General features: G+C 46.4%; 1 protein-coding gene across 12 annotated transcripts in view; it reads right to left on the bottom strand.

The window, feature by feature from the left end:
- The window catches only part of LOC121865405 (aryl hydrocarbon receptor nuclear translocator homolog), a 180,664-nt gene that overhangs the window by 44,735 nt on the left and 117,087 nt on the right, over positions 1-18,842 (bottom strand). For 4 of the 12 annotated variants that reach the window (XM_042364770.1, XM_042364773.1, XM_042364763.1 and 1 more), the window contains one exon: positions 15,834-15,854. The exons of the other annotated variants lie outside the window; for them this stretch is intronic. In XM_042364770.1, coding sequence (XP_042220704.1) covers positions 15,834-15,854 — 21 coding nt within the window. The remainder of the gene's footprint in view (positions 1-15,833; positions 15,855-18,842) is intronic. 12 annotated transcript variants of the gene reach the window in all.

Here is an 18,842-nt window from a genome sequence, read left to right as displayed (position 1 = left end):
CCACAACCACCATCAGTCCAGCCACAGTGTTATTAACTAATTGTAATGTTTCTTAATACGGTGAGTGCTTACGTCATGGCCAATTATAACATAAATGTTGATTGTCCGACTGTTTATTAAATGAGACAGAGACACACACACACACAGGGAGCTGTACCTCATCTAGATCAAGTACAAGAGAGCTGTGGATCAAGTTATTCAAGTATAGTGTATAATTGTAAAACCTCATGATGTGTATTTCACTATGAAACAATGGTGGGAGGGAGGCAGGAAGGTAGAGAGAAGCAGGTAGGGAGAGAGAGAAGCAAGAAGGGAGAAGCAGATAGGGGGGGGAGAGAAGCAAGGGAAGGTAAGGGAGAAGCAGGAACGGAGGGAGAGAGGCAAAACTAACAGAAAAACCAAAGCTGTATTACATTCCAGGACCCAAGAAAGAAAAAACAATCTTAAGAGGCGGACCACAACTCAACACGGCCCTCCCTCTTCTTACACCTCGATACTGTGTTTAACATGAATGGGAGTCATATCATGCTGGGGAGAGAGACGGAGAATCGCCGCTGATCTCACTAAGATTGTTGAGCGAGCTGTGAGAAATGCTTCCTTAACTACCACTGTTACTTGAGGGAGGAGGGTGAGGAGGAGGAGGACACAGAGCTATTGGCTTTGTCATCATCCGAGTGTGTCTGATTGTGGTATTATTTTGAGGTCAGATCCGTGAGAGAGAGTGGGAGGGTGGGGGGGGGGGAGGATAATGTTGGGAAAAAGAGGAAGATCTGGTGCATCAAGTTGTGTTTTAGAGGTAACACAGGTAGAAGGTAGACAAGAGTCCTCAGGAAAAGAGATCTACTCACCCACCACTTCTCACCTGAAGATTAATCACCCTAACTTAACCCACCATTCAGTCCTAACTCACTGACCAACACTACCACCAACACGATGGCCCGATGCATCACTGTCACAAAATATTCCCTGCCAGCTACCAAAATATTCCCTGCCAGTAACCATTAAAAATTCCCCACCATCGTAAAACCCTTGCAATACCACTATTAAAATACCACAATATATTCTTGACAGTTGCCAAAGCCTCCCATCACCACCACGACAGGTAAGAGTCTTGAGAGGCTATTTTACCTGTCAACGGTGTCCTGTGATGATAATGTAACACACTGTACTGAAGTTTCGCCTACGATCAGTTATTCTTGTAAACAACTAATATATTGGTGCGTAATATTTATAGATTTTGGTCCCTCTTCCGGGTGAGATTTTACGTGAGAGAGAAAGAAAGAAAGAAAGAGAGGGGAGGGGAGGGAGAGGGGAAAGAGAACGAGGAAAAGGAAGGAAAAAAGGAGGAGGAGGAGTAATAGTTTCGCCACATAAACATCAACCTGGTCCATCAATTGTGTCCGGTTATAAGTCATCAGTTTAAAACTCAAAAACAAACACCAGTTTCCGGTTACATAAACAAGACGGATGAACACCGACGTAAACACAGGCTCTCCCACGTTACTCTCTACGGGATGACCTTTTTTTTTCTTTAACTCAAGTTTTTACAAATAAGTTTTCTTATTACGTTACGCTTAGTTGTTCGAGTCATTCTACCTTCCGTAACGTAACCTAACGTAACCTAACGTGACCAAACCTAACTTAACCTAACCTTAACTAAAGTAACGTAACCTATCTTATCCTACTCCTACCCTATCCTAATTTACCTTACCAACCTAATCGATGAGGAGGCTTAAGGCAGGCAGACTGAATGTGTAAGCATATCAATTGGCTTCCCCATGCACTGTCTATGTGACGCCTGGCGATGCACTACACCCTACCATCACCGACACTATAACTTACACCATAATCTAGTATGTGCTACAGCTTCTCCGTGACCATCTCTAGACTTGTATTATCGGTGATCCAAGAGCCTCACCACCTATCTCGAGAGTCTTGAATCCTTCATTGCCGTCACTTGGTTAGGGAGCCTCGGGGCGGCATCACCTCACCAAACCCTCCTGTCACTGGGCATTAATAATTCAGTAGAGGTAATAGAGTATAAAGGGGTGTGGAGTATCATTACGGGCGGCCCCCCAGCAGGCATTACACATCGTAACTCAGATCATGGAGGGCGTGACGCTTGGCAATCCCCACATCAACTATCACGCTGGACGCACCACAGTCACTAGCAGTGGCAGAAAATTACTAGACAAAGAACTAGTCATTCTGAAAAGGTACGTGTGGTTCCTGTAATTACCCGAGGAATCACCTGTATTACGGCCTCCAGACAAGCTTGGATTAACTCCTTCATTTAATCCTACTTGTCACGTCTTGGGTACGGGAAACAAAGCACACAAGTCGCTGACAATAGCCACCAGCAACTCATTTAATATATGACCTCTGATTAGCCAAAAGTACATGTAACGCCGAGTACAAACCATTACTGATCCCCTGAGTACAGTACAATACACCGTCTTTAACACCACCACCATTATAAGACATTTACAAATATGACATATAATCCCAGAGGTGTTACGAGGCCAGCCATTACGAGGGATCAACACACAAACCTTGCTTAGATCACTGGCTTTCATACACGGTGTAAACAGCAGCAGTGAGGCTCCAGTCTGCCACAACCTAAGTCGATTTAATAACGTGAAGACACCTTGCAATTACACTAAACCCACCAACACGACACATAACCAACACGACACATAACCAACACGACTTAACCAACAGCACAGGTAACCCACCCAAAGGTAAACGGAACCAACGCTTTCACTCTACAACACCCACAACCAATTAATGTTGATATATATATAAGGTAAATACAACTACAGCTGTAAGTATACTTAGTGGTCAACGGAGCCACTCAGCAGGTATTTAATATATACAACAGGGGAGTTATTGATCTACACTGCACGTGACATACAACAAAAGAACTGGTGACGGTGAATAATCCTGGGTGAATGTACGCCTCTGTTTATACCCCCCCCCCCGGTGTTTCTGGTGCTTGGGGGGGGGGGGATCATTCTGTTAAGGGGGTGTTACAGCCTTGGTACTGGTGTTGTAGGGGTATATGTTTGGGGCCAGTACCAAGACCTGACAACCACCACCAAAGACTTATAAAACCACAGCGTCTCTTAACACAGGTACACGATAATTTGTTTAGTTACGGTCACCATCGGAATACTGTACCGTAGTTTAACTGGCCCCATCAGATGTGTCTTTTATATCTTCTTTGGGAATTAAAAACTAACTGAAGCTGCAACACGAGGGAGAGATCACCTTACACTCCTTGACCCCTGACAGCTCCTCTCTCTGTCAGTCGCGACAGCTGTCATGTATGAAACAACAGGTAAAAACAACACTAAATGACTTTCACTCCATCTTACTCGATGCTGATTGGTCAGGTACTCTGTGTGTTCAATCAGCAGTTACAAGACTACCGTCACAGGTCAGAGGTCAACTGGTGGTGCCTCATCGTGATTATAACGTCGACTATAGATGACTGGGGTAGGGGCACACGCAATATTGTAAGTGCATAGAAGAGATATGTGAAACTCTAATGGTCAATGGCAGGATTTTTTTTACTGCATATTAACTATATTTACATCACAAAGTCTAGCTAAAAGATCCCTGACTTCAAAAAATAACATAAGTGCTCTATTCATCCCTGACACCATCATAGTATCGTGAAAAAAAAAACTTGAAATTTTGGGCCAAGTAACAACATCTTCACTGAGGTAGAGGCGTAACAGGTCGTGGTCACCGCTGCATCACAAGATAAATAACACCCTGATGAGGAACATCCTTATGAGTGACGGGTGAAGGGGAGCCACCGGGTACAATCCTCACAACTCAACACTAAATCAACTACCATAATGACACGACCGGGTAATGTTATGACTCAGTATTAACATCTTGCCTTCCTATCTTCCCTGGTTTATGCAAGGTTGAAAAACATCAAATTCCTCCTACTGCACCGTCAGCAGCTGGCCGGACACATAATGTATCAGGCGTGAGTACAGGGACACCGATAATGAGGGGGCTAACCACCACCCACACAAATACTACCCACAATAAACTTTGTAAACTTGTTATTTCCTTTCATTATAGCATGAGTTGTACTCTGGGTAAGTGAACACAACTACGCCGGGTAGAACACATAAACTACAGCTATATTATTGACGGGGTGTATGTCCTCCACAGCCATGGTCGTCCTTCTCTTGTGTGTGTCTCGCTGTTAAACACACACACTAGTGCAGCTGTACAGAACGACAGCTACATCATAAAAAATTAATCACGGTGATAACCCCCTCCCCTTTATCTTTTCACCCCTTCACCAACCCCCCTGTCAACATTGGGGAGGGGGGGGGGGGAGCCACGACACGCGATCAGTGAGGGCCAACACCTCCACACTATTACCCATACTGACCATCACACCTGACATGCCCCCCCACCCCCATCCCGTGTGTGTGTGTGTGTGTGTGTGTGTGTTCACATTATGCTCATGCTTGTGAAGTGTGAAGACCGGCAGTGGCTCAGAATACTACTGCCTGGGACACACTGGTTGCCATGCTGTACCACGTCTTTCATAAGCATCACACACACACACACACACACACATCCTTGACCACCGAAGGGTCAAGACGTACCTGGCGCTCCTCTCGGGGCAGCCAGGTCAACTGTTAAGTTGGCCCATACCAACCCCCTCCCCTGAACCCTCCTCCCCACCGGAATATCAACAAGTTCTCGCCAGAAATTACAATTTCATTTAGGAAAGGAACGGAACCAGTGTTAAACAGAGGCCCCTCATAACACCATCTACGAGGGAATTACTACACCACGCCAGGTCCCTCAGAACACCATCTGAGGGAACTACTACACCACGTAAGTTCCTCCTAACACCATCTGGGAGGGAGTGACTACACTACGAGTTTGTTGTTCAACACCTACATTAATCTGTATGTTCACTGTATGTTCCTTTACCTTTCTCTAATGAAGGCTTTTGTTAAACCACCAATGTATGTAATAAGTAATTTATGTCCAATGTATATTTTCAGCCTTCGGACTGCAGAATTTTTTTCAATAAACCGTTAATAATTATTATTATTATTATTATTATTATCATCACACACACACACACACACACACACGCGCGCGCGCGCGCGCGCACACACACACACACACACACACACACACACACGATGAACGGTGATACCTACTCGAGTCCTCAACTAGATAAACATTTGGAATTACATGAGAGTGTTTTCAGAGAGCGAGGGAGGCTGAGACATAGATATAGTAAGGTAAGGTAGACAATGTGCCCCTTCATCAGGCAGGTGGAGGGGTTAACTGGTTCCCTGTTGTCATATTCATTATACAACAGGTTTTCGTCATCATAATCGATTTCAAGTGACAAGTGAGAGCAAAGTAGTAGATATGATGTGGTGTGGTGTGGTGTGGTGATGGTGTGGTGATGGTGTGGTCAGAGGACAGTAACAGACTCAACCATGAACAGTGTCATTAAGGTGTGTCATCACATCTTCAGGTGTCCAAGTATGAATACAAGTCGTGAGGGTAATGCCACAATGTCTACAGTTGGATATATTGTTGACACACCCCGGGAGAAAGCGATCATTCCTTACGTCACTAATCACACACCTGAGTACACGTCTTCATATTGACAAAATAATTACCTGACATTAACTCTCTTCTTGCCTACACTGCCTGATACTCCCTGTCCCTAATAACCTGGTATTGTTTATGTTTGACCCCAATAATCTCTCTCTCTCTCTCTCTCTCTCTCTCTCTCTCTCTCTCTCTCTCTCTCTCTCTCTCTCTCTCTCTCTCTCTCTCTCTCTCTCTCTCTCTCTCTCTCTCTCTCTCTCTCTCTCTCTCTCTCTCTCTCTCTCTCTCTCTCTCTCTCTCTCTCTCTCTCTCTCTCTCTCTCTCTCTCTCTCTCTCTCTCTCTCTCTCTCTCTCTCTCTCTCTCTCTCTCTCTCTCTCTCTCTCTCTCTCTCTCTCTCTCTCTCTCTCTCTCTCTCTCTCTCTCTCTCTCTCTCTCTCTCTCTCTCTCTCTCTCTCTCTCTCTCTCTCTCTCTCTCTCTCTCTCTCTCTCTCTCTCTCTCTCTCTCTCTCTCTCTCTCTCTCTCTCTCTCTCTCTCTCTCTCTCTCTCTCTCTCTCTCTCTCTCTCTCTCTCTCTCTAAGCTCTCTAGCACTGCTCCACCCTTGTACATCTTTTGACTTGTCCCATTACTAAATACGCCAAGATAAATAACTCGTATATCCAAATTAACAACAAACTCACAGAACCACATTACACCTCTCCCTGGCCTCAGCTATATGTTAACTTTACCACAACCTCACTACAGTCTTTCTTCACCACACAACCTATACACACTACGAGGCCCTCAGTAAAAAACCTATACTCGCTGTGAACAAAAACAAAAAGAAACGTAATGAACTTGTAAATGATTAATAAGCCTGAACCAATCTCAATCATGAGAAGTATAAAACCTGGCTACATCGTTTCTTCTGTACGTGTTGAGGGAAACAATTTACACAAGACTCGGTGAGGTGAACACACAAAATGTACGGTGTAAACTGCTTCACCCTGTTATTCGTTAGCCACCACCGCTACCATTACTCATGTGTCCTTAAGTGCTTCATACTACTTAACTGTGTTAATTAACTGACGGAGAGAGGGATGAACGATGAACACTTCCCTTCACCCCACTATCACCAAGACTTCCCCTCTCCAACACCTCCCCATCATCACCAGGGAAACCTAACCCCTCAAAAGGCGTGACAGCTCTGTCCTCTTGTTCAACCTTAATACTGTACCACCCATGTTGTACTGCTCCCCCATTATACTTATGTTTTTCAAGTCCACTGTAATTTATGTATATACTTATAATATTAAAAAAAAAGCTAAAAAAAATACAATTAATAAATATTGAAGTGATAACTGTGGTAACATTATGAGATGTTCTTATTACCACCATGCTATTGTACTATTCCAGATGTTACTAAATGTTACATAATACTTCCTTGAGATAAATGTATAGCATATATCAGGTGCCTCAAAGATAGCTCAGGTTCTCAACTGGCTCAGCCATGTTAATATTGTTATTATTATCTACCCTGTATCTGTGTTTCTAACGCTAAATAAGCTGTTTCAATTCAATTCAATTCATCAAGTAGACAGTTTTTCCTTCCGGTGCGTAAGTGAGTGATGACAACCTTCTGTTACCGTGAGAGCTTCATCCACCACCACTACCTACCATCACCACTACCACCATCCTCCAATCCTAAAATTATCCCTACCACTATTCTTCTCCCATCCTTCAACCCTCACTTACCACAACCCCTCCTGGCATTCTACCACCAAACTCCCGCCCTAACTCTTATGCCTGTCTCCTACCACCATTCATGCCTACTACCACTATTCATGCCTTCTACAACAATCTCTACTCTCAGTATTTCTCCCTCTCTGACACCCCCTCCTCCCCATAATCACCCTCTCCAGTTCTTCCTCCCTCCCTTCCCCCATCACAACGAACCCCCCCTCCTTCCCTTCCCCCCATCACAGAACCCCTCCTTCCCTTCCCCATCACAACAGGCCCCCTCCTTCCCTTCCCCATCACAACGAACCCCCTCCCTCCCTCTGATCCCTCCCTCTGATGTCCCCTTCCCTGACTCTCCCTCCTCCACCACCACCTCCCGGTTCACCATCTCCATCAGTGGCCAGTTACCCAGAGGCAACGGCCTTCTCCACTGAAGGGGTCAACCACCTCGACTGACACACCTCAAGCAATCAGCACCAAAGCAATTACTGACGAACGAACAAGACCAACCACTCAGTCTCTTTATACACTGAACGACACGAACCATAGCTAGCACACAGCTTCCCACACTCTCAACCCTGACCAAGTGGAGATGAAATAACAGTAAACGAAGACACCCACGTAAAACATCTCTGAATCCTGTGGTGTGGAGACTCCTGGCGCTGGGAAGTAAGTGAAGACTGATGAACCTTCACAAATATCCCCCATCACCTGACACCACTACAGGTCATGGTAAATTTACAAGAAGTGTGTTGGAAGGTTAATCTAAGCATCAGTGTTGGAAGGTTAATCTAAGCATCAGTGTTGGATGTAGAGTAGTGTAGAGAAACAGAGTTCACTGTACTGTATAAAGACGGTCATGGTGCAGTACATCGTGGTAAAGAGAGCAGTGCAGAGAGTAGAGCGCGAGTAACAGCACAGTACAATAAGTACAGTACATCATGGGTAATGGGGCAGTACATATAGTACATCGTGGGTAGTGAAGCAGTAAACTGCCCACAGGTGATGGCAGACTCCAGGATAAACGAGGCACAACCTTTCCAAAAGGCAATATCACTAACTGCACTGCAATAAAAGGCAGTTTACACAGCAATGAACTGTCGCATTTGCAATACGGTCACACAACGGCCATTTCCGCGATAGAGGGTATTGATGCGGAATGTGTGTGTGGGGGTGGGAGGGGAATGAGGGATATATAGCCTGCCTGGGACCCTTGGACGCTGTCTGATCATGTTAAATGTATGAAACACACCCCCTCACCCTACCATACTCCAGGAGCTCTCAAAACACCACGTGATGGCCCCACACATGACTGATAACAACCAGTACCCACCGCTAGGGAACAATTGAGCCAGCATCAGCGGTTGTGCCTACAGAAAATAGCACCAAGTATTTAAGCATAAACACATTTACATATGTATGTGGAGGGCGTCGGTGTGGGTATTCAGACGGGGAGACACACCCTTGCCTACAATGTCTCCGTGGGCCAGGGCGTGGCGTGGGCGTGGAACAATGGTACGGACAGGAGGGCGGGCGTGGGTGTGTGTGTAGGCAGAGACCGGCCATTGACTACGGGTCACGACACAGGCCCGCCGGACCTGCCATAAAGTCTTTACGACTTCCCATCCTTGCGGCGGGCAGGGCCAGGTCGGGCGGCCTCCGATATTCTCAACTGTATTATACAAAAATATTCAACTGCTGCTACCTGAACCTTCTGCTAGAAATCAGAAAAGGTAGATCATCCTCTCCCTCCCTTCATCCTGTACCCAGAATGTGGCCCTCCTTCCCTGACTAGTATACCTGGAGCTGCACAGTGACCTGCAGGGTAGTGAGGTGTACCCCAACCAGGTCAACGCCCCTCCCTCCTGGCTCTCATGATTGGGGTGTGGTTGGTCAGTGGAAGGAGGGGGAGTGCTGCGTACACCGTCCACGTTAACAGCCACACTGGGCGGTGAAGTGGTAGCCAGTGACTTGGATGGGCGCTCTCACTGACCATCCACCTGGCTACTGTACCGCGTGAAGGTGAGGGAGGCACCGTAAACCCACTAAATCTACAGCTTTCCCTACTACAGTGCCGGCGTGGCCATTGACCCGTAGGAGCTGCTTGAGTACAACAAACCTCATCTGCCACAACTCCATCAGTGACCTCCTCCCCACCCGGTGAAAATTATTAGATCGGCCAAAAACTGTGAAATTTGGGAAGAATCAGGTAACCGATTTTCGTGAACTTTAACCGTAACTGTAATTGACTTTAAACAAAACAATTAAGTGCCTGAGGCCAGGAGTAAAAACACCCACGCCACACGTATACTAACAAACAAACAAAATAGACCGCCCACCAGACTGTAGCACTCAACAACAAACTCATTACAGCTACTAACCTAAAGTAACACACCTCACTTAAGGACAACAACAACTGCTCCAAATAACAACACGTTAATTTTCATGACACGTTAAAAAATGGAACTTTCTACTTACGACTGACGCTGTTACACACACACACACACACACACACACACACACACACACACGTAAATTACACTCAAACCCAAGTACGGTAAGTGTCCATTTTGGCAAGGTCGAACACGCAATATAGCCCCGAACGTCTTCCATCGGCATATGGTTATTGTCAAACACCTATAAATCCTTGAGGGAGACCGATGACCCTGTTAAGTTTGAGAGCCATCCCTCCCCTCCTTCAAACGTAGGAAGGCAGACGTAGAGGCAGAGATACTGGTGATGTGATTCCGTCCATCAGCAAATTCCTCACCCGGGATACATAGTAGTAGTAGTGGTGGTGGTGGTGGGGGTTCACATCTACTACAGTGTACTAGTTGAGGTTCACATCCTCCAGAGTACCGGGGAGAGGTTCACATCCTCCAGAGTACCGGGGAGAGGTTCACATCCTCCAGAGTACCGAGAGGTTCACATCCTCCAGAGAGTACAGGGAAAAGTTCATCACTCCAGGTTCACATCCTCCAGAGAGTACAGGGAAGAAAGGTTCACATCCTCCAGAGTACCGGGAAAAGGTTCAACCTCCAGAGTACCGAGAGGTTCATCCTCAGAGAGTACAGGAAGAAAGGTTCACATCCCAGAGAGTACAGGGAAAGGGTTCACATCCTCCAGAGTACCGAAGGTTCATCCTCCAGAGTACTGGGGAAGAGGTTCACATGCTCCAGAGTACTGGGGAGAGGTTCACATCCTCAGAGTACCGGGAAGAGGTTCACATCCTCCAGAGTACCGGGGGAGGTTCATATCCTCCAGAGTACTGGGGAGGTTCACATCCTCAGAGTATCGGGGAGGTTCACATCCTCAGGTACTGGGGAGAGATTTACATCCTCAGAGTGCTGGGGAGGTTCACATCCTCCACTACCGGGGAGAGGTTCACATCCTCAGAGTACTGGGGAGGTTTACATCCCCAAGTATCGGGGAGGGTTCACATCCTCCAGAAAGAGAGTTGCGGGAGGGTTCACATCCTCAGAAATTGCCGGGGAGGTTCAGTACCGGGGAGGTTTACATCCTCCAGAGAGCACCGGGGAGAGGTTCACATCCTCCAGAGTACCGGGGAGAGGTTTACATCCTCCAGAGAGTACCGGGGAGAGGTTCACATCCTCCAGAGTACCGGGGAGAGGTTTACATCCTCCAGACGGTCTACCAGTTCCCACGCTCACCTCCACATCGCGTTATGCTTCAATGATGACCTGACTTAGTTCCCTCTCCCTCCCACCTGCTACTCCCGGTCACTTCCTGTCGCAGGTGTGTGTGTGTGTGTGTGTGTGTGTGTGTGTGTGTGTGTGTGTGTGTGAAGCAATGGCTTGATGCTGATGCTAAATCGCCATAGTATCATCCAAGTCCCCCCGCCTACCACAACCTAGCCCTTCCCACCACACCTCCGCCCTCCACACCCTTGCCCTCCCCACCATAGCCCTAGCATCCCCATCACACCCTGTCCTTCTCACCACACCTCCGCCCTTCCTACCATACCCCTGCCCTTCCCACCACACCCCTGCCCTCCCCTACCACCAAAAATAATATCGAGTTATTCCCGACGTAAACACCAGCCATTAACTATAAGAGTGACTCGATGGTGACAACATGTTAAGGCTTCCCCGCTGTTGTGAAGAGGAGATATGGGTGTGATAATAGCGATAGTTTACTGTGTCATGTGAGGTGTTCGTTAGGACCTGTGGGAAGGACGGGGCCCTCTAAACCCCGGGGCAGTGACCTGGACCCTCTATAGCACAGCACGGGGCAGTGACCTGGGACCTCTATAGAACAGCACGGGGCAGTGACCTGGGCCCTCTATAGCAGAGAACGGGGCAATGACCTGGGACGCCCAACAAGTGGTACTCACACTACACAGGAAACAGGAAGCAACAAAACCATCGGTATTCGCGACAAGACTACAAGACCGAGGAAGTTCCACGGCGAACCATAACAAAAATAATTCCTTTCGCTGATAAAAATATAATTAAAACCATTATTTGTCGGTCGTCAACACGTGAGCAAAAACGAGTCGGTTACATCGAGGAGCCGGTCTTCCTTGTTTGTCACTTTGGTACACCTGCCAGTCCACCCACACGACACCTAACCTAACCTAACCGAAGGCAGAAAACAATAGAAGTGTTCACGTGACAAGTTTCCGGCCTGAAGACAAGCGTTAACCTTATGTTTTCTTTCTCGAATATAATGTGTCACACACACACACACACAACTTCTTGTGTGTCGAGAGTATACAACCTAAGTGGGTTTACCAGTTTGAGTGCATACACGTAATTACCACACATCAGACACAGGCCACACACACAAACAGTCAACAAACATCCTCTACTCTCACAAACACTCCACCACCTGCTTGTGTCTCTGCCCCAAGGACACCTCGTCATCACCAGAGATAATACCAAATTGACCCTCAACACGGGGACGAGATAACGCGAATAACAGTACACGCTCCATTAGGCACTTAACCATGGGTGGGTGTGGGAGCAGCCAGGCGTCCACACCCCCTCCCCTCCAAGGTACCTCCAGGATCCAACGCTACACAAACACGGTAATAATCCATAACCAATCAAAATTAAGTAATTATACCGAGGTAACTTCTTATCCAATTACTCTTTATCATACAGTGAACCCAACAGACCATACTAACGCCTCGCAATACATACAAATAAAAAAATTAAATAGTTAAGCGGAGTTAAGACAGATGTGTGATATAATAGTTGTACAGTAATACGTGCAGGAGAGAGAGAGAGAGAGAGAGAGAGAGAGAGAGAGAGAGAGAGAGTACTGTGAATATACTATCGGTATCCTAATACAGTATAGTATAGTATAAGGCTCTTAACACTGCATGCGTATGTGTGTGTGTGTGTGAAACATATACAAAATAACACACACACACACACACACACACAAACTTCTGTAGTCCGCCTGTTGGTGCATAACTGAATATAGTATAACGTCAAGTGAGTGAATATCATACTGAGCGAACAGCCAAGGCCGCCTACACCACCACCTTGTCCTGGCCTACACCACCACCGGCCTACACCACCACCTTGCCCTGGCCTACACCACCACCACCGGCCTGCACACCACCTTGACCTGACCTACACCACCACAGCCTACACCACCACCGGCCTACACCACCACCGGCCTACACCACCACCTTGTCCTGGCCTACACCACCACCGGCCTACACCACCACCTTGTCCTGGCCTACACCGCCACCGGCCTACACCGCCACCGGCCTACACCACCACCGGCCTACACCACCACCTTGTCCTGACCTACAACACCGAGGGGACTCTTCAGGGCACACGAGGGAAAACAACTTATAATAATCTTCTCATAGGTACTCAGCTGTCTCCTATAACTCAACATCCGTCAAGCATGCTTAAGCCCGGGTATTTACATATGTGTAAATGATGCCCCCCGAGCTTACACGTGTTGAGGAAGTCAGACACAGGTAAATACTTTATAAATCTGAATGTAAGGCGCCCTTCAGAGACCAGGATATACAGTAAGTTTGTTTACATGGTGCTATTGAAGGGATAACATGTAGACCCACCGGTACAGTATATGCAAAGGAAATTATTAAAAGTGCCTCATTAAGAACAAGGCAAATTTATGCAATATCAAGCACTTAACAAACACGTTTAAAGTATGTTTGCCCACTTAACCCCTTAAGGCCACACGTGACCCTGCCCTGGGATCATACAGTATATTGAGCAGTGAACACGTAACGAAGCCACTGAGAGCTTCACGTGGCTCACCTCCAGCAACACACAGGTAAAATGCTTCAGGTATAGTAAAGCTTCCAAGCCCATCATTATGTGAAGGCAGTGACGCTGGCTCCCTGGCTCGCCTGGTGTTTATATAAATTATTACATAACCGAGTCCTCCACTAAGACACAAACCAGATGTATTATCATTAATATCACCACAACAGTGTTAACACCAGTTGTAGATATAATTGCTTCTACTGTATGATTACCCAAGTGTTTCATTTATAACTTTATGATGTAGTTAAAAGTCAACACACACTGTACAGAGAAATTCTATAACGACTCAGTCATATACGATAATCTAGTAGCCATTATTAGTTACATTTTATAAAACCAAACTTTATAAACCTGCATTACTTGTATTGTAAAGACCAGTGTATCTTATTACTATGAGCAGAGGTTTAACAGCGTGCGTTCACCAAGGTCCTGACCAGCAGAAACACGTCACAACAAAAACTACCACAGAGTCGAGCAGAGGTTTAACAGCGTGCGTTCACCAAGGTCCTGACCAGCAGAAACACGTCACAACAAAAACTACCACAGAGTCGTATAAGAAGAAAGACGTTAAGATAATGTCACTGGTTTACTGGCTACTGCACCTGTGGCCTTTCAGTTACTCGTGTGAGGAAGGACTTAGGTTGTGGCTGTGTTAAGACGTCTATTGTTTAACATGTAGGAATAGAATATGTTATTATTTCAAGATACCGAGGCAGAATCTCTCAAGTCTTTTAAATGCGAGATGAGATATAATAGCAGGAGAGGGGAGGACCTGGTGCCTCGTGGGGGAAGAACCCTGCAGGAGTAGTGAGGTCCATCTATCCTTCACCGCCACCTTCAGCCACTCCGCCAACCCTCACCTGCTGTTTATTCATCAGCTCATCAAGCAAAGGTGAAACTTATTAATAGTTCCTCCGCTTACGTCATCGTTTCGTACACACACACACACACACACACACACACACACACACACACGGTTATTATGACTGTATATTCCTCTCAGGGACAACTCAGGTAGTGTACAGGATACATGTTACCCCCCCTGACTGGAACTATATTTCACTCGTGTAATAGATAAGAATCACCAGCCCCTTAACCTCACCCTTACCTGCACACACCTGATTACACCCTAATTACTTATTCATATTCTTTTATTATAAAGCGGAGAGAGAGACAACACACCTTATGCCCCAAACAGAAATAATCACACACACACACACACACACACACACACACACACACACACACACACACACACACACACACACACACACACACACACACACACACACACACACACACACACACACACACACACACACACACACACACACACACACACACACACACACACACACACACACACACACACACACACACACACACACACACACACACACACACACACACACACACACACACACACACACACACACACACACACACACACACACACACACACACACACACACACACACACACACACACACACACACACACACACACACACACACACACACACACACACACACACACACACACACACACACACACACACACACACACACACACACACACACACACACACACACACACACACACACACACATTGAGTGCCAGCCAGCAGAGCGAGAACAACAAAACTAACGTTAAACACAAGAAAAACAAACATCACAGCCAAGACACCACAGACTGTAGCTTCACATAATAAAAAAAACCCTTACCTTTCCGTCGCTTACCTGAGCTGCCACACCTACAGTACATCACATCCTCATCAAGACACATCCTAGCATGAGAGCACATCCTACAACACATGCTAGCTAGATTGACAGGTCTTTCACCCTCCGCCACCACAGTCACGCACTCAACACATACAGTAGTGGAAAATTATGAGGACACTGAAGAACCATGCAATTTCCTCTAGCCAATGCGGAAGCAATAACACCAGCAATTAAAAGAGAGCATGAAACATATATATATATAAAGTATTCAGTCTGAGTAACAACATAGAGTAACACCCTCGTCACTGTTATATTATCAAGGGGGTTAATGTAACATTGTAACGAATTAGTTATTAGTATTATTATTGCCAGTATAATAATAATTACTATTGTTTATTACCCTTTTACGTGCATTCGAATCCAAACAAATTATTAATTTTCTCCAACAGATTACAAAGTATATCTCTGTAATGTACTTCAAAACAAGAAAAGTACTTACAGGTGGTTATTCGGCCTTCGACTATAAAGGAAATAAATATTAGTGCGGGAGAACATGATATGAACACGTATTGCATGATTCACTATTTTCCACCACTGTAATGTATCAAACGTAATAAACACAAATATATTCCAGCATCATATAACACAAACAAGACCAAGGGGTGTGGCTCAAGAGTATATCAGCCTACAGTGACGGTCAACACCACACACCGACCACACCTGGCGGCTACAGTGACTCAGGGACCGGGTAGCAAGGGGCTGGTGTCAACACTGGGTGTATGGAACACTGGGTGTATGGAGTGAGGAACACTGGGTGTATAGGGTAAGGAACACTGGGTGTATGAGGGCAAGAAATACTGGGTGTATGGGGTGAAGAGCACTGGGTGTATGGGGTGAAGAACACTGGGTGTATGGGGTGAGGAACACTGGGTGTATGGGGTGACGAACACTGGGTGTATGGGGTGAAACACTGAACACTGGTATGTGTACTGGGTGTATGGGGTGAGGAATACTGGGTGTATGGGGTGACGAACACTGGGTGTATGGGTGTATGACACTGGGTGTAACACTGGGTGTATGGGGTGACGAACACTGGGTGTATGGGGTGATGAGGAGCACTGGGTGTATGGGATGATGGGGTGAGGAACACTGGGTGTATGGGGTGACGAACACTGGGTGTATGGGGTGAAGAACACTGGGTGTATGGGGTGAGGAATACTGGGTGTATGGGGTGACGAACACTGGGTGTATGGGGTGACGAACACTGGGTGTATGGGGTGACGAACACTGGGTGTATGGGATGAGGAGCACTGGGTGTATGGGATGATGAACAATGAGTGTAAAAGGTAAGGAACACTGGGTGTAAAAGGTAAGAAACACTGGGTGTATGGGGGTTAGGAACACTGGGTGTATGAGACAATGGGTGTATATGGTGAGAAATTCTAGGTGTAAGGAACACAGGGTGTATGGGGTGAGAAACACTGGGTGTATATGGTGAGAAATACTAGGTGTAAGGAACACTGGGGGGTGTCAAGGGTGCGAACAGTGGAAAGGTTCAGAAACATAGAGTGGATGTACAGTAATACAAAATGAGTGAAATGAGAGAACACTGGGCGTGAGTAATGACACCACCTGTAAACTGTGAGTACAAATTACTCTACACCCTTGTTGCATAGTATCGTAGACACTGGGAGGGTGTAATGTGTAAACACTGTGTAAGGTGTAAACAAGGTGTTATGCTGCACATGGAAGTGTATGATGATGTAGTGAGGTGAGAGTCGTGTACTGTATAAGGTGTCATGTAGTCACCAAGGATGGGTAACTGTAGAGGAGGAGGAAGGATGAGTCTAGTACCGCATACAGTAGAGGCAAGCAGGACGGTGACCCAGAGAGAAGCAAGGTTATGAGAACATGTGTTATGGGGAGGTAGGAGCCGGGGACAAACTTACACTGGTAACTATGATCACATATTCATCAGTAATATAGAAAGTAAAGGTAGATTAATGTGAGTGGAGCACTGAGGTACAGAAAAGGGGGGGATTAATGGTGACACACAACAGGCAGTGTCAGGGAGAGGTGTGTTACGGGTGGTTAAGGGTGGTGGAGAGATAAGTTAGTGGTTATTGTGTAACTCTGAGAGGATTATCCGGCTACACTGAGCTGACCCCATGTGCATGTCTCAACGGGTTACTAATGCAATCAATCACCAACAGATAAATGAGTCGACTTCTTCCAAGGCACACCATGACGAGTCCCTCAACAACAAGTGCATAAGAATGTCGAGGATGACATTTGAGTGCTTTACTTGCCTGAATATTACCAGTCATGGTCTACCCAGTGTAGAATTTTTCGAGAACACAATTAACACAAGAACAGAAGAGAAGAAAATAACAAGTAGTACCAAAGAGCAACAACACGGAAGACGGTATCGAGCAACACAACACCACATCGTCTGGTTATGGTCCTCTGGTTTATCAAATAACGCCGAGTGGATAACGTCTACCGCATAGCTGGAGTGACGCACTGGTACACTTTTTTCTGGCTGTGTGTGTGTGTGTGTGTGTGTGTGTGTGTGTGTGTGTGTGTACGCAGTTATACACAGCATCCAGGAGACGCAGTGAGTGTATACGGTATGAAATCCATGGAATTTCTCTCTGCTATAATTACGTCGCTCAAAGCAGACAGACAGGTGACAGGGGTAGAGACGGACCAGTCAAGACCCGTCCACCCTACCTACTGTACCTTGGTAACTTAGCGTAATCAATCTATGAAAATAATGCAAATCCATGTCGTTAGCCATTTAACAGTCGTTGTTCATCATCATACCGACAATATGTTTCACTAGAGGCCCAGGTCACTTGTATACGAGTCAACATGGAGACGGTATGACACTCCTGGCTGGCGATGCAGACTTAATATATGGAGGAGGCAGCACCTTATTTAGCTTAACCCCCAACACACACTCTCTCTCCCTCCCACTACCAGCACCCCTACCACCACCACCGGCACTACCTTTACACCCCTACAACTACTACTACCACCCCCTACCATCACCACCGATACATACACTACACAGTATTTCTTAACCTCTAACTTCATTTTGGAGAATTTCCGATATAAAATCTTGATCCATTAATAGTCTTATTAGAGGCAGCGTGTTCAGAATACTATAGGGTAGTTTCATCTCAGTTACTGTACTGTTGGGAAGGTGAACCGAGCCAGGATGACGAGAGGGGCCAGGGTACAGGTGGCACTGTGGCGTGCAGGCGAAGCTGGGGTCGTGGAGGGGGGTGGGGGTAGTCTGGCACAATGATGAAAAGATGGAGGAAGGCTGGGGTAATGAAGTGTGGTGAGGGCAGTGGGTGGGGTGAAGGTGGTGAGTGTGGTGAGGACCGTGAATTCGATGACACACGAAAGCTAGAACGAAGACCTTGGCTGACTCTACAACGCGTGGACAGTGGTCGGAGTTAGGTTAGCAGTGAACCCATCAACTGGAGTATTACCGGAG

The sequence above is a fragment of the Homarus americanus genome, unplaced genomic scaffold (assembly GCF_018991925.1).
Source record: "Homarus americanus isolate GMGI-L3 unplaced genomic scaffold, GMGI_Hamer_2.0 scaffold25483, whole genome shotgun sequence".
Classification (NCBI taxonomy): domain Eukaryota; kingdom Metazoa; phylum Arthropoda; class Malacostraca; order Decapoda; family Nephropidae; genus Homarus; species Homarus americanus.
This window is presented reverse-complemented; position numbering and strand designations above follow the sequence as displayed.